At 47.2% G+C, this 17016-nt stretch overlaps 1 protein-coding gene across 4 annotated transcripts in view; it reads left to right on the top strand.

Moving 5' to 3' along the window:
- CSMD2 (CUB and Sushi multiple domains 2) overlaps nucleotides 1-17016 on the top strand; it is a 600967-nt gene that overhangs the window by 397727 nt on the left and 186224 nt on the right. For all 4 annotated transcript variants that reach the window (XM_045064163.1, XM_045064162.1, XM_045064161.1 and 1 more), the window contains exons 16-22: nucleotides 1270-1408; nucleotides 2455-2642; nucleotides 3392-3580; nucleotides 3809-3925; nucleotides 10346-10561; nucleotides 11981-12169; nucleotides 16841-17010. In XM_045064163.1, the coding sequence (XP_044920098.1) occupies nucleotides 1270-1408; nucleotides 2455-2642; nucleotides 3392-3580; nucleotides 3809-3925; nucleotides 10346-10561; nucleotides 11981-12169; nucleotides 16841-17010 (1208 nt within the window). The remainder of the gene's footprint in view (nucleotides 1-1269; nucleotides 1409-2454; nucleotides 2643-3391; nucleotides 3581-3808; nucleotides 3926-10345; nucleotides 10562-11980; nucleotides 12170-16840; nucleotides 17011-17016) is intronic.

Here is a 17016-nt window from a genome sequence, read left to right as displayed (position 1 = left end):
CAGGATTTGTGTTCTGTGAAGAGTGAGCATGACTGTCCCTGTGAGTCCATGAATGGCCGTGGTGGTGACGATGGCCACAGTGTGGGTGGTGGTTGGTGCCGGCATCCTCCTCATCGGTCCTGGGGAGGTACCAGGTGGGTAAGGTTAGAGTGCGTTAACAAACAAGCCCCCAATCTCAGTGGCTTAAAAGCAGGAATTGGTACTCACATAGGCTGCCTGAGCTGCATGTTTAACACTGGCCATCAAGGGGCCCTGCCCCTTTGTCACTCAAAGGCCCAGCCCGAGGGGACTTCCATCCTGACACTTGCTCTCACCATCAACGAGGCAGAAAATGGCAAATCTGGCGCCAGCTCCTCAACTTTTCCTATGGGCGGAACCTGCGCCACTACCGCTCTCGTGTGATTGGTCAAAGTGGTCACGTGACCTAAGATAACTTAAAAGGCATGCACGGTGAAATCTGACCACCTACCAGAAGGAGAAGGACGGGGCTCGCTCTGATGAGCACCGCAAGGGCCAAGGGTCCAGCTGTAGGAGGAGGCGATGGTGAAGGAAGGGTGCTGGTGGGAAAAGGAAGCTGAGGGATGGGAAGAGTGAGACCGACCGACCAAGGGACTGAGAGGACAGGCGGAGCAGGATCAGAAACATGTCTGCACTACCCAGTGTCTTGTGGAATCACCTGCCATGAACCACATTCATTCATCCTTCCATGCATTCATGCATTCATTCAAGCAATGATTACTGATTCCTGCCATGAAGGGATGATTGTGTGCCAAGCTCTAGGCTAAATGCTGGGGACTCCAAATTTGGAAAGACCATGAACAAGGCCCCTGCCCTCAAGGAACTTACAGTGGAGTAGGTCACAGCCGAGCTCCGAGCTGAGCTTGGGGATCTGCCCACTGCCCGTGCCAGAGGTGGCGGGATCTCTGCTTTTGCCGCAAGCCTGATGCAAGGAGCAAAGAGGAAAGGAAAAACCAGTGCAACCCAAATATTAGCTGTACTTCAGCCCTCCTAGAATGACAGAAGACTTTGTTTAAAGGATTATTTTTATTTCTCCCCTCTGGCCTTTAATAAAAGTTCAATGATGTAACTGAGCATGTCTATAAAGGTCCCAAAAGACAGAACTCACAGTTTATATAGTTTATGTAATTTTCCATAAAAACAAAAACAATACTTGTTGGCAGATAACATTTTATAGAGAGAGTTTTTATTTGTTTGTTCATTTGTCCCCCCCAACACAAGAAAGTTGTTTCTCTCCCTTCTGTTCCCCAGCTCCCTGTGGTGGTCATCTGACTTCGCCCAGTGGCACCATCCTGTCCCCGGGCTGGCCTGGCTTCTACAAGGATGCCCTCAGCTGTGCCTGGGTGATTGAAGCCCAGCCAGGCTACCCCATCAAAATCACCTTCGACAGGTGCCTGCAACCACAGCCTTGGAGGGAACAGAGCCAGGGGTGGGGTGGGGGGGTAGATTTCTTAGGAGTGGTGGTGGAGGGGAGCCTGGGGTTGAGGGCGGAGGACCAGCATGCTCGCTGAAATGTTAGCAAAGTCAGAGAACGTTGGAACAAATTGCCCTGGGTGGAGACAGGCCACATGGGCTTTGCGCTTGGCCTTGGTTTCACCTCAGTAGTGGGGTTTGTGTTGTTCATGACTGGAGGAGTGAACAGAAGGGTGGGTAGGGTATCACTTGGGATATCAGAGCCCTTCTGTCCCCCTCACACCCAGTGACAGAGAGTGGGCAGATAGACACCATCAGATGTTGAAGCAGGCATTGGCATCTGAGGAGTATAACTCTAAAATTGGCAGCATACGAAGGCAGCTTCCTGACCTTTGACCCAAATCCTGCTCATATGCTGCATTTCCTGTTCCCACCCCAGGCATGCCCCTTCAGTGGGGAAAGTAGCCACCCAAATATGAGCAGAAACTTCTTCCAGACAAAGCATCCATGGCCTAGAATAGCAGTGCTCAAACCTTTCCATGAGAGTCCAATAGTAAATATTCTAGGTTTTGTAAGCCACCTGTGGTTATATGTTGCATATTTTCTGTTTTCTTTAAAACATACCCCTTTATAAATGTTAAAAACCATTCTTAGCTCTTAGGCCATACAAAAACAGGCTATAGAATAGATTTGGCCCTGGGCTATAGTTTACTGAATTCTGGCCTAGAACATTCTGACCCCCCCCCCCATGAGACTAGTCGTGCCTTTAAGTCTGAAGATGTGTCTTGGCTCAAGCCACAGGGAGGACTGAGAGAGTGCTGAGCCATCGGAGGTGGGGGAGAGGCTAAATGTAGTGGAGAAGGCCCTTTCCTATCACTAATGAATGTGTGCAGATTATATTAAAATGTCCCAGCCTGCCAAAATCTGGTTGTTCTGAAGTCCTGGGCCAGGTAGGGCCTTTTTTCATTTGCAAGTTAATAAGCCTCAGGTTTCTCAAGAAGTCTACATTCCCATCTTTGGCAGATTTAAAACCGAGGTCAACTATGATACTCTGGAAGTTCGAGATGGGCGGACATACTCATCACCCTTGATCGGGGTTTACCATGGGACCCAGGTTCCCCAGTTCCTCATCAGCACCAGCAACTACCTCTACCTCCTCTTCTCGACCGATAAGAGTCACTCAGACATCGGCTTCCAGCTCCGCTATGAGAGTGAGTATTGGCAGGGAGGCAGATGACAAGGTGGGCTGGGAGGAGGGTGCAGGGACCACGGACTATTCCAGCAGTGGGTCCCCAACTTGGCCCCATCCCAGGGGCTTCCTCAGCCTGTGCTCCTGGGGGGCACTCGCCTACTCTCAGCATCTGTCAGAGCCCATAGGAGCTCAGAGGGGAGCCTTTGGAAAGAGTGAAGTCTGATGACCCACATACCACAAAGCCTCTTCTACCTGCAGGTGACTGGGAACCACCATGCTGGGCTATCTGGGGACAGTGTTTGAGGATGGTGAGGCTGAAATGTGATAGCATCTCTCGCTCACCCTCACTCCCCCATCACCTTCTGCATCCATCTCTGCTGCCTCAGTTGAACAAGATGGATGTCCCTTCTACTCTTTGTAGACCAGTAGAGAAAGTGCTGGTCGAGAGCGCTATGAGGGCAGCCCCATGTTCTTAATCATGTCTGTATCCCCAAGACTTAGCATGGTGTCTAAACCATAGTGGACACTCAACTTATGTTAATTGAATGAATGGACAGATGGACAAATACTAGAATCAGCTTATTTTCTTTGAGAAACAGGTCTTCAGATGTCTTAGCAGATGTCGACAGCCACACTTGACACATGGGTAAATGACAACCTCAGCTTTCTGTAAATCAGGGTTCTCTCCTCCCTCCCTTTGTGGGCCAGCTAGGGTCCTTCTGTGGTGATGGTTAGCTGTCTATTCCAGCTGTGGGCTCTCTTTTCCAGCTATAACACTGCAGTCAGACCACTGTCTGGATCCAGGGATCCCTGTAAATGGGCAGCGCCATGGAAATGACTTCTATGTGGGCGCTCTAGTGACCTTCAGCTGTGACTCAGGCTACACGTTAAGTGACGGAGAGCCCCTGGAGTGTGAGCCTAACTTCCAGTGGAGCCGGGCCCTGCCCAGCTGTGAAGGTGAGACACACCTTGCAAAGGGGTGCTAAGGTAGTGGATTCCTTTCCTGCTGTGGAAGACCAGGAGCTAGGAGGGGCATTGACTCTCCCACCCATTAGTGAGGGTTGAGGGTTGAGAGAAGATAGCTCCCCAGTTCCCAGGAGGATTGGTTGGGGATGGGGATATAGGGTGGTGTGAGGGAGCTCCCTGGGCCACTCCAATCTTTCAACACTGTCTTTACTCCTGTAGCACTCTGTGGTGGCTTCATTCAAGGCTCCAGTGGGACTATCTTATCACCAGGGTTTCCTGACTTCTACCCCAACAACTTGAACTGTACCTGGATTATTGAAACATCCCATGGCAAGGGTGAGTGGTTAGGCCTGGAGCAAGTATTGGACTGTGACATGGTCAGAACCCCATGTTCTCCAGGTCAAGGTGGCCTCAGTGGGGATCTCCCTATGTAGTGACCTCAGCATTTGGTCTGAATTTTTCTCAACCGGAATACTCCCATAAACTTCCCATCTCTTTGAATCACAGAATACATTCCACAAATATTTTTAAGAATCTAAAATCTTCATGCTAGAAGGTACTGTAGAAATTACCAGCTATGAAACCCTACATAATGCAGAAATCTTCTCTAATTGCTCCCGACAAGATGGCACCACACCTGCCTAAACAGCCCCAGCAGTGGGAAGGTGGCCAACACATTCAGCAAATAGGCACCTGGTGTCATTTTTTGATAGATCTGACCCCTCCTAATAGCCTATTAGATGTTTCTGAAACTTTTTTCCTTGTTCTATGTGCTGGAGGAAAATAGGATCCATCTGCCCCCTCTCCTCATGTTCACCCTTCAGACACTGGACCCTTGAACCTCTTCTTACATAGCTCAGCTGTTCCTCAGATGCCATGTTTTCATATTCCTCACCAGTCTGGACTGTTACCTCAACTTCCCTCACATGAATAATCTTTGGAAACCCAAGTTCAAAGGAAGAGTGCTGGTTAGAAATAAACAGGAAATAATATAGTCTTTGATTCAGCAAATATTAATTGAATAATGCCACCCATGTGGCAGACTCGGGCTGGGAATAAACAGTAACCAGGCACATATGGCTTCTATCCTCAGAAGCTTATTCTGAAGTTCATCCAGGGTCACAGTTCTTAACCCCTCTGCACTGTAGCAAATATGTTAATGCTTAGACTGCACTGTAGATGTTTTGATTTTCCATGTTGGAGATGGAAAACAGGCATCTTTGATTTCTGAAGATTTCACTAGTAAATCTGATGCATGCCCTCGAATAAGAACCTCTCATCTAGAAGAATTAACATGTAGAAAAGCCATGAAAAATTTTTAAAAGAGTAACTCTTTCAGATAGTAAAATGTATTTGGCTAAAATAATTTTAACAATGTGGTATGAGTATTGGAATGGACACACAAACCAATGCAGGCATATGAAGGTCCAGACGTAGAGTCCTATGTGTGTGTATGTGTGTGAGACTGTGCATGCACACACATGCACACTTGTGTATGTGTGTGAGAGAGACAGTTTGTAGTATATAATTAAAGTGTCATTTCCAATCCATTGAAGAGAGGATTGATTATTTAATAAATGCTTTTTAAACACTAGACTTAAACACTTGGGAATAAAAGAAAAGAACCAAACAGACCTCATACATTTAACCACATAAATTCCAATACTAGAAGAACATAAAAATCTAACCCCAGGTGCGGAGGTACTATACAGAGTAATACTAAAAGCAGAATCCATAAAGGCAAAGACTTTAAGATTTGATTAAATAAAACTTTGAGTGGATTTACGTAAAAAAAAAGGGGGGGCCATAAAAAATTCAGACAGTAAGTGGACAAAATTACTTTCAACATAAATAATCAACTAAAGATTACCAACCTGATGCATGGAGAGCTCTTAAAAATCCTAAAGAAAGACGTACCTGGTCTCTAGGCCTGTAAAATGAGCAAAGCTATAAATGCTTCAGAGTAGAAGAAATAGAGATGAAAGGACATTGACCCCACTCATAATTAAAGACATGCAAATTTAACCAGTAATGAAATACCATTTCTTTTTTCAAGTCAGCAGAGAATATCATAACAGTATGGGAGACAGTGTGCAGACATGAATATTCTTCTTCAGCACTGACATTGTATAAAATGGTTGAAATTCTCTGGATGATGGTTCCATGATATGATTCAAAAGTTTTCAAAATATATGTGCTTTTGGACCCAACAATTCCACTCCTTGGAATATATCTGAAAAAAATATGTACAACTGTACATCAAGATTTAGCTGCAAGGGTGCTTCCTAAAATACTTTACTAATTGGAGGATTAGTTAGCTACTGAATTGTCCGTCAATGAAGAAATGTTAAATAAAGATATGATACCTATATATAATGCAACACTGTGCAGCTATGAAAAGCCATAATGTGAGAGAATATTTAAAAACCTACAGGGTAGGGGTGCCTGGGTGGCCTAGTTGGTTAAGTGACCAACCCTTGATTTGAACTTAGGTCATGATCTCAGGATTGGGGGATCAAGGACCATGTTGGGTTCCGTGCTGAGCATGGAATCTTCCTAAGATTCTTTTCTCCCTCTCCCACTGGCCCACGTTCCTCTCTTTCTTTCTTTCTTTCTCTCTAAAATAAAAGTAATAAAATATTTTTTAAAAATAAAAAAAAGTTTAAAAAATAAAGACCTACAGGTGTAGTTGTATTACATTGTTAAGCCTAAAGAGATGTTTGCCAAAAGAACATAGTTTATAAAAACTAAACCAGGATATGTGTACAGAAAATTATCTGAAAAGTTATACCTCAAGACATTAGTGCCACTACTCTCTTATTTTTATCTTCTCCATTTTTTCTAATTTTGAGAAATAAAAATATTACATGTAAACTATAGTATTTGTGTAAAAAAAAAATTATAAGAAAAGTCACTCAAAGTCTCCCCACGTGTGCTTAAGGACTTCACTTTTGCCTCTAATAGGCCTGACCTAACTGGGATTAGGGTGGCATGCAGCTTCTTGGGGAGAAAGGACCCTGCAGGCAGTCAGGGTGAGGCCTGGTTGTCCCCTTCTCCTTGAGGAGAGGAGGGATTAGGGCAGCATCTTTGTTCATCCTGCAGAGCTGTTTCCAGCAAGTCTTGGCCAGAGTGGGCCAGTAGGGGAGCCAGAAGCTCCTCTGTGGCATCAAGAGGGCAAGAAAGGTAGCCCCCTCATAATCCTTAAAGGAACATCCCCCAGTAGTCATGATTTTCTTTCTGTCTGGCATCTGTAATCATGGGGGGGCAGGGTATGTTTCTCTATGCCTTTCTATATGTGTCTTTGTCTAGAAATCAATGCGATTCAAATATTGAGCAAATGCTTATGTCATACTTGCACTTAAACTTGGTGCTAGGAAAACCCAGTGGCATGAACCTGGCATTGAACCACTTTGGCATTGCCTGCCTTCAGGAAGATTAGAGTCCATCTAACGTACCATGGCCAAGAGTGGATAAGGGTAGCAAACATCCAGTGACCACCCTAGGGCTTGGTTAGGTGGTGTCCTGAAGTTGAAACTTGGGCCAGTCTTCAGGGATGAACAAGTATTAGCCAGGACAAGAGGTGTTCCAGGCAGAGCATCGATACAGGGTGACTGATGTATGACCCGGTCACTTCTTCCTTAGGACCATTTAAAGGCTTTACCAGACCCTTAGTATAAAGCTTGAAGTTATAAAATAGCTGGTGTGAGCCTATAGCCCTTGCTCACCTTTCTCAGCCTCCTTCTGAGTTCTGTAAATACTAAGTCCTAGCTACATTGAAGCTCTCTCAGTTCCTAGAACTTCCCAGACTTTTGTTGTCCTCTAGAGCTTTGTGTCTTGGGATGCTGTTCTTCTCCCTGGAACACTTTCCCTCCTGCACCATCTCCACCACCCCTCTTGTGTGGCCAGCTCTTCATCTTCTGAACTCACTTCCTATAATGAGCCTTCTGGACCCTTTCTTCCGAGGCCTGGGTGTGAGCTGGGCTCCCCTTCGTGGGCTCCCACATGATTTTGTGCCTTCCTGCTCCCCGCACACAGACTCCAAGCCCTTTGGGAGACATGTCTGCCTTGTTTCCTGCAGCTTCCCTAGGTTCTGGCTCTATGCCTGACACATGAGGAACTCAAGAAATATTTATATGAATAGAATTAAATTGAACTCAGACCCTTCTGCAGAGGGCAATGCCTGTAAGAGTATCTCAGGTTAACAAATCCATTAGGTTACTGACTCTGATTGATCCCCAGGAGGCAGAGGAACAGCTGGAGAAACTTGAACTCTATGAAATTCAGAATTATTCAACTTCCCAGCCAAAGGGAATGGCTAATTCAGGAGTCCAAAGAATGGGCCCTTGCTGAGACCCCAGAAGTGAAATTTTTTTCAATCCATAAGGCTGTCTAGGAGTTAGACAAGCTGAGCAAAAAGAAAACCTACTATGTGTCAGACACCATGCTGTGGGTTCTGCATCTGCTATGCTAATTGTTCCTCACTCCAAGAATTAAATGTTACCTATGAGGAGATGCTATCATCCCCATGTTATGGTGGAAGAAACTAGAACTCAGGACACACTTGAGCAACTTCGGCCCAGACCCTTCAGCTGGTAGATGGGCCGTTGACCCAGGTCTGGGTCCCCTCCCAAAGCCCACGCTTTTTCCACAGCTCTGAATGTCTGCCTGGCATGGTACTCATCCTTCATAGGATTCGACATGATCACGCCAGTGAAGTATCAGTTTGTGTGTGCATCTGTCACACCAAATCTGGATTCAGACTCCAACATGGGGCCTCTGTGACAATGTCTTCATTTTCTCACAATGACCAAAAGAGCCTCAAGCAATCAGCACAGCTGGGAAACCCAGGGGCTTCATCTCAGTTGTTTACTCATCCTTAGAATGCCAGCCAAATGTTTACTCCTATGGAGGGACTGTGTTTGCACGCTGAAGAATAGAGTGCGAGGCTTAGCGCTTCATCAGCTCCAATTCCCTGTACTGTGTCTGATCCAATCGCTACCCAACCCTTGTTTTACCAGGAGGGAAAGACATTTCCACCGAGCCTTTTCCCAAGCACTGTAGACTGAGAACAGTTTCTCGTGTGCACCTGTGTTGATGTGTTGGGAGGAGGATAGGATACATGTGGGCACACATACCTGTACATCCCCAAAATGCTCATACCCATCCTGTCAAAGACTGTGACCCCGTGAAGTCTTCCCAACCCTCTGGGCTTAGTTAGCACTCTTATTCTGTGCCGCCATTCTGGGCTCTCACTATGGATGTGTCAGTCTCCTCCACTAAACTGAGAGATCTTTCTCACTGCTTAGCCCAGCCCTGGCACTTAGTAGGTGCTTAGGATTTGTTCTCTTGAGGAAATAGGTCCATAGATGTAACATAGTCGCTTGGGCACAGGGCATTTACAAGCTGCATGCCTAGTTCTACCACCTCTATGGGCTTCTCTTTCCCCTGCCCCCACCCATAGAATCCCCAAAACTCTGGGCTTACCAGGTCCCATCCATAGAGAAGCAAGACTATGAAAACATTTTAAATATTTTAGCATTGAGAGCTTGGACCCAAACATGATTTATCAAAAACTTGTCGCTAATTATCTAGAGAAGTATTCCTCAAACTTTAATGTTCCTACAGATCTCCTAGGGACCTTGTTAGCATGCAGATTCTGATTTGGAAGGTCTATGACAGAGGCTGAGATTCTGCATTTCTAACAAGCTTGCAGGCGAGGCCCATACTGCTGGTCCGTGGACTTTGAATAGCAAGTGAATCCAGCCCCCCTAGTCTAGCCAAGCACCTGCCCTTAGCACGCCCACAGCATACATTCCCATGGGCGTGCTGATGTGTGAGTGGGCATGCATTTACACACAGGCCCACCCAAACACAGACGGCCATCTGGATCTGGTCCAAGAGCTGCTTCGGGTGTTGAGATCCTACCACCCCATCTTTCTCACCGCCAGACCCATCTCAGTACCTGGCCACCCCTCCTGCCTGTTCTCTCTCTGTAGTGGGAGAAGCAGTGTCATGGAGCTGTTTTACGCAACCCTGTAATCAGACTGCACCCAGATCCCAGCTCTGCCACCTGCTAGATGGGTGACCCTGGACACATGCCTTTCCTCTTTGTGCCTCAGTTTCCTTGGGTGTAAAATGGAGATGAGTTATTGGTGGGGTTAACTGGGTTTTCAGATCTTCTCTTCCAATTGATAGGGGCCAACTACAGGGCAATAAAACACATAGCATAGTGCCACGCAGATACTTAGTGCCGAAATGTTAGTGAATATTATCGCTTTTGTTTAGTGCTTGCCATTCTGCCCCCGGAACATTCTGAATGATGTTTGATAGCGCTTTTGTCACTCTGTACTGTAGCTCTTTGTTGAATGTCTTGTATATCCCCTTGCTCCTCCCTGGCCCTGGATCCTAGCCCAGAGGAAGCACTTGTCAGATATACAAATACTTGTTGAGAAATGAATGAGAGAATCTGTGAATGAGTGAAAGGCTATGAAGCATTCTCACAGACCTAGCCATAAATCTTTCAAATTTGACAACCATAAGGTGGTGTCCTTCTCCCTGACCTGTGGGCAAATGGCATATTCTGGATCATTCAGACGCATTCATTCTGGTTCCCCTGTATGTGACTATCAGTGCATGCTCATACCCCAACCCACTGGTAGACGTCCATGGACGAAATATTTGTGCTAATCCTGTCTCGCACTACGGCTGTTGCAGCCATCTCAGTTTGTCACCCGGACCCTTCCGGTCTCTTGACAGGTGTGTTCTTTACATTCCACACCTTCCACCTGGAGAGTGGCCACGACTACCTCCTCATCACCGAGAACGGCAGCTTCTCGCAGCCCCTGAGACAGCTGACCGGCTCACGGTTGCCGGCCCCCATCAGCGCTGGACTCTATGGCAACTTCACTGCCCAGGTCCGCTTCATTTCTGATTTCTCCATGTCCTACGAAGGATTCAACATCACCTTCGCAGGTAAAGCACGTTGGGGTCCCCTGGGGGAGGAGATGGCAGAATATTCTGCCTCTCCCTCTGCTGCCAGCCTCTGGTCTTCCCAGCAGATGGACATTGATCCACTTTCCAGTCCCTGGGAGAATGACCTCACTTTTGCTGCAGCAAAAGATTGTTGGGTTAGATACAATGAGGCCTCCCTGTGATGGGCTGGGAAGCAGGTGTTTGGGGGAATCTTCCCTGAAGGTGTTTTAGATCCACTCTGAAAATCACCAGTATAACTGGTTGGACTAGGACATCCCCTCCTGTCCTAGGAATACATAATTCTTCTGCTGATTTCACTTCCACTGTTTCATGACCCCAGCAATTAAAAAAGAAGAGGAAGAAGAAGAAAGGGATTTGAAATGAACATATTAGAGTCTTATTTGGGGACTTCTTCACCAATGCTTATTTAGTAGTAAAAAATATTTATCCCTGTGTTTAAGAATCCTATGCAGAAAGCTCTTTAATTTGGCATTCCGGAAGAAAAGCAGACCCTTTCACTGCTCTGGTCCCAAGTACCCCACCACTCTTGTCCCACTGCTTCCCAGAGTGTCTCTACTCATCCCATGGGATCTCCCAGGATGGGCAAGAGATATCTGGCCTCTAGGAACTGGGATGTGGCCCAGCTCAACCCCACGCTGTCCCTCCAACAGAAGCCATCTTCCATGGGCCTGGCCAGGTCATGGCCAGGGACATATCTAGCCACCATGCCTCCCCTCATCTAAGGAAACCTCCTTCTCTTTACTACATAGAGCCCTGGGGCACTGTGCCCCAGAAGGGAAATACCTTTGGGGACAATGGAAATTGTCACTTCTGTGCCCTCACTAGAGGTACTGGGCTTATCCCTGGGTGATAAGTGCCATTCCATCATGCTTGCCATCTGCCTCCAGCACCAGCATTGCTGGGACAGAGTTTGAGTGAAGCATTTGGATTCTTTCTCCCAATATAAGTTGCCCTCGGCTGGGTCATACATTCTGACCCTCTAGAACCAAGCTGATTGAATTTATCTGGGTCAATGCCTAGGGAGAGAGAGGCAGGAAAGTCTTTGAGCCCTGAGGCTTGGAGTTAATATGGGGATGAAGGGTCAGAGGAGGGAAAGGTCAAGTCACAGGGACCCTCATAAATACTTCCAGGAAGGATGCTTCCAGGAAACTCGGTGTCCTCTCTTTGCTTGCAGTGGGGAGCCATCCCCAGTACCAGAAGCATGGTGTTACCTCACGGTGTGTCTCTCTGCCTCTATTCTTCTTATAATCATTTTTTTTTCTCTTTACCTTTTGTGGGCCAGTGTGTATGTATTCTGACCTCTGTCTGTCATTATCTCTGGCCCTTTTCTCCCTGGTGTTTGTGTCTATATGTTTCCATATTCTGTCTCTGACCCCAGCATTCCTGCTCCTTTTCCAGAATATGACTTGGAGCCTTGTGAGGAGCCTGAGGTCCCAGCCTACAGCATCCGGAAGGGCTTGCAGTTTGGCGTAGGCGACACCTTGATCTTCTCCTGCTTCCCCGGGTACCGTCTGGAGGGCACGGCCCGCATCACGTGCCTGGGGGGCAGACGGCGCTTGTGGAGTTCGCCTCTGCCAAGGTGTGTTGGTAGGTGGTCACGTGCTTTCATTTTGCTTCACTAATGGGGTGGGCCAAAAGTTAGTCAATTGCTGTGAGGTGGTGAAACACACGCGGGCCCAGAGGCCAACAGGCTTGGGTTTGGGGACTGCCTTAGCACACACTTGCTTGCAGTGGGGCCTCGGATGGGAGGCCTAACCTCCTTGCCAGGCTCTGAAGAAGACTCTTCCGAGCTCCGGGCCCCCGGGGGGTGGGGAGGTAGAGTGATATCCAGGGAGCAGGGACAGTTGCTGGTCCTCATTTGTAAGGCTGATGGCTCTGCTCGCTAAGGACTTCACACAGGGCCGGATGGAACACAGCCTGGATGAATGCTCACCGTTAGCATTACAGTGAAATCTTGCGTAAAACCCCAATATGCCAGAGAGCTAGAAGCCGCAGTGTGCTGATTGCAACAGGGGCCGTGAGGTCAGCCCAGCCAGAGACCTCTCTGTGGAGCCTGGGGCTCAGCGAAGGACAGTCATAAACAGGCTGGCAAGATGGACAGGGCTGGGGCTGCACAGTCACCAGGGTCAGGTCTCCGCTCAGTCACTTACCAGCTGTTAGATCTTGGGCAGGCCACCAAACCCCCTCCACCACAGCTTCCTGGCTTATAAAACAGAGATAATAATAGGCAATTCACAGGCTTCATTCCAGAGTAGTTGACATAATTTGCATAAGCCAGTGGGGGGCCATGTAATTATCACCATTTTCCCAATAACCTTTTTATTGTTATTTATCAATAACCAATAACCTTTTATAGTCCCAAAGGGCAAACATTAAAACAATAGATGCAGATTTCCATTTTGGCCAGTTAAGTCATCCCAAAGTTTATCCTTTCTCCCATAACCAACCCCTGAGCCTCCACCCACCCTGACTGAGACACACATACAGACCTACACGTTCCCCCACGTTCAGTGTCTGTCTGGCCACCAGCAGCTCTTTCCTTCTCCAGGAAAACATCTTCAGCTAAGTAGGTCTGGGGGAAAATTTTCTTGAATGGGATTATCCGGGATCACAGATGCACACACTCCTTAAACTCTTGCCTCATTGATCTCATTACATAAACTCATTCTTTAACTTATTATTCCAATTACTGTGTGTTCATGACACCTCACAACATTTTCATTATTACATTTGTCTTCTGTTTCATGTGTTATTAATAATGCACAGCAATTATAATCACCTCTAATTACCACCAGCCCTGCAACAGAGCCTCGGGCTGGAGATTTCATGGGAATGCCCACCCTTGGGATGCTCCCAGTTGCTACAGGCACTGTGGGTGTAAATTGGATGACTTAGCCCATACAGTGTTACCAGGAAACATTCTTGGCTGCGAAGGAGATGAACAGCCCTGGGCTCTAATTCATGGTGTGATGGGTTGACACAGCCCTTGACCTTAGGGGCCCCTGGACTCCATGCGGAAGAGACAGCCCTGCTCCAAGGGTCCTGGTCTGCAGCAGGAGACATGGCCCTGTCCTTGGGAGTCCCGGTATGATAGAGAAGAGTGAACCCTCTGCCTCCAGAGCCTCAGACTGATGGATAAGGCACAGTCCCTTTCCTTAATGAGACCTCTTCTGATGAGGATGACAGAAGTCACAGATGCCTCAGTCAGTGGCAGGACTTTCCTGTGCATATGACTGTTTGTTTCTCCGGAACATTTATTTGTTTCCACTGATGCCTGTGTTTAGCTTTTCAGTGCATCTGCTCACCTCCCCTGTTACTTTGGAAACTCTCCCAGAAGCAAGTGTCATGTCCCTCTACCTTCCTGTACCTTCCCTGGTGCCTGAGGCAAAGGTCCTGTCAGGGAGTCCGGCCCTGGTGATAGGCCAAGGACTGGCCCCATCTGAAGCTATCAGCTCTGTGTCTCTCCTCATCAAGGTGTTGGGCTGTGGGGGAGAGGAGACGAGCATGTTGGGGCAGCAGGAGCCCCAGAGCTATCATGCAGGAAGCCAAGGCCAGGGAAGGTGTCCAATAACATGCCAAAGCCCATGTTTACGGGAAGCCAAATTTAAGAACTAGGCAGAGGGCAAGAGGCATCAGGACTAGTGAGGATGCTGTGAACGCACTTCCTAAGAAGCTTCTCGGGCTTTCTGCCTGCCCCAGAACACAGGCACTTAGGGCTCTGAATCAGGTAAGCCGAGTAGTTTCACCTGGGATTAATGGGGAAAAAGAGGAGGAATCACACTTATTGGGAGCCTACTGTATGCTAAGCAGTCCCCACATGCTCACTTGTTTAATCATAAAATCTCATGCATTTATTCTCTGTAGTCTTACACAGATGCTATTAATGCCCAGATGAGGAGATGAAGAGACTGAGGTTCAGAGTGTTGATATAACTCAGCTGTCTGTCTCCAAAGTCCATCTTATCCCACTGCTCCCCATGCCTCTCCCTAGTTGGAGGGATTGCTGAGTAGCAATAGTGTGTGACTCCAGAAATAACGGAAAACTGCTTCAGGGTGCTGCCCACGTGACAAGACTGAGTAATACAGGGGCACAGTCCTCAGCACCCACTCCCCAAATCCCCACCCTCATCTCCAGGCCCCCAGAAAATGTCCGCATGGTGCCTGTCCACAGCTATCACTTTAGTCTTATGCCCCAGCTCACCACATTCATTATGTGCATTTGGACACTTTGCAGACAGTCTCTAACACAAATGATCAGTCCCCTCTAGGAAAATATCATGGGTGGCTTAAACACCAGATACCTCTTATGTTTCTAGAGCCCAAGCAGCCTAAGATCAAAGTACCAGCAGATTCTGTGTCTAGTTGAGTTCCTCTTCCAGCCTGCAGATAGCAGCTGTCCTTACAAGGCAGAGAGAGGGCCCTGGTCATTTCCTCAGCTTATGTGGTCACTAACCCCAATCACCTGTGAAGGGCCCACCTCGGGATACCATCGCACTGAAGATTAGGGCTTCAGTGTATGGATTTGGCCTGAGGCCACAAACATTCAGTGCATGGGAATGACTTATATAAACTCCTAGGAAAGTGAAGCTGTCCTGAATTGGCCAGAGCTCAGGGAGTAGGGCCCACTGAAAAAGTAAGGACTTGTGGGACATGGACACTGTCTTCAGAGGTCTAAGAACAGCCTTGGAGACAAGAGGACACACACATAGGTGTAACCAAGACCACAAGAGGCTCAGCTCTGAATGTCCCTGTGTCACAATCTCCATCTATATTGCCTTGGCCTAGCATATATCAGACTTAGGACAATTAGGGTTAACTGTATAGCCCATTGGTTGACCTCAGGGACAACCTTCTACCAATGACTGCGCCCAGAATAGGGACACCAAGGGATGGTTTCAAGAAAGCAGACTTGCTACCATCAACCTCAGAGATTCAAGATGTGCTCCCAATTCCCCATATGTCCAGACAAGTAATGTGCCTGCCATCTGGACTTGTATTTTCATCCTTCTGGAACCTAATTATTTTTAGGAATGTACATCTTCTGAGGTCTGTGTCCTCCATATTCATTCATTCACTCATTTCACAAATATTTATTTTACAGACAATCTGGGCTAAGCCTTGGAAGTTTAGATTCATTAAGCATGACCCTAGTCCTCAAGTAACTTACATTTCGAGTGGGGGCTTTAGGCAAGTAACAAGCAGCTAGGGTGCAATACAACAGATGCTCTGATCCAGGGAAGTGTGGGGAGGGAGGACTTTACAACTATTAAAGACCCTAGAGAGACAGCTGAGGGGCTCTGCAACCATGCCCTGCCACTGAGCTCCCTCCCCTTTCACCTTCTCATGCCCGCCCCGCCCAGGCACTGAATGGAGGCAGAGAGACAGAACTAGGACCCAGCCCCAAAGGATCAACAGGAAGAAACAGAAATGTTTACAAATGGGGAAATAAAAATGTGATGACAGCTATAAACAAAAGTACGGGAACAATGGGGAAAGAAGGACTAATTCTGGAGGAGGAGAAAAAGATGTTGAGAGGAAGCTATGAATTCATTAGCTATTGAATGAAACAGGGTTTCAGTGGGTCTATGCTAAAACTTTCTCCAAAGCTTCAGTGGCCTTAAAGTCCAGGACCAGGAGGGTTGAATTCTCAGCCCCCTCCTCTTGGTAAATGGAGAGACTTGATCTGAACTTCTAAGTACCAGATTCTTGACTTTTAAAACAGGGATGATAATTATGCCTACCTTATGGGATTGGTCCTTGTGACTAATACTGAAGTTTGGAAGATGCTAGCAATAATTATTCAACATTGACCCCTTCTGAGTTTCTAAGCCTCTGATACTGAAAGGATTCATCTCTCCTCACTTGACCACCCCCAACCGCCACTGACATCCTCCTCAGTCATTGTGTTGCTATGATACTAGATGAACAGGTATGGAGAAGGTCTGCCTCATGCCACTAAGAAAGTAAAGGATGCCTGGTGGGTTCATTTCTATTCCTGCAGAAGAGAGACAGACCCATAGAACAAGAGAGATAAAGAAACAGGGCAAAACTACAGGTGGGCAGATATGTTAAAAAAAAAAAAAAAAAACTTTGATAAGCAGTCCTCCAGACAGGCAGGCAAATGGACAGATAACCAGGCATTTGGGCAGGCAGAAAGGCAAACAATGTGTCATCCTTGTAAGGTCCTCCAGCACTGTGAGTTCTTTTCTGGATTTAGCTGATGGGGGTTAATTGGTGATTATTGTGATTCTCTTTGCAGCTGAGTGTGGGAACTCAGTCACGGGCACTCAGGGCACATTGCTGTCCCCCAACTTTCCTGTGAACTACAATAACAACCACGAATGCATCTACTCCATCCAGACCCAGCCGGGAAAGGGCATTCAGCTTAAAGCCAGGACATTCGAACTGTCAGAAGGAGATGTCCTCAAGGTAAAA

Source organism: Mustela putorius, unplaced genomic scaffold, assembly GCF_011764305.1.
Source record: "Mustela putorius furo isolate JIRA1106 unplaced genomic scaffold, ASM1176430v1.1 tig00003853_pilon_pilon_pilon, whole genome shotgun sequence".
NCBI classification, from domain to species: Eukaryota; Metazoa; Chordata; class Mammalia; order Carnivora; family Mustelidae; genus Mustela; species Mustela putorius.
Note: the sequence above shows the minus strand (reverse complement) of the source record. Positions and strands in the feature narration are given on the sequence as shown.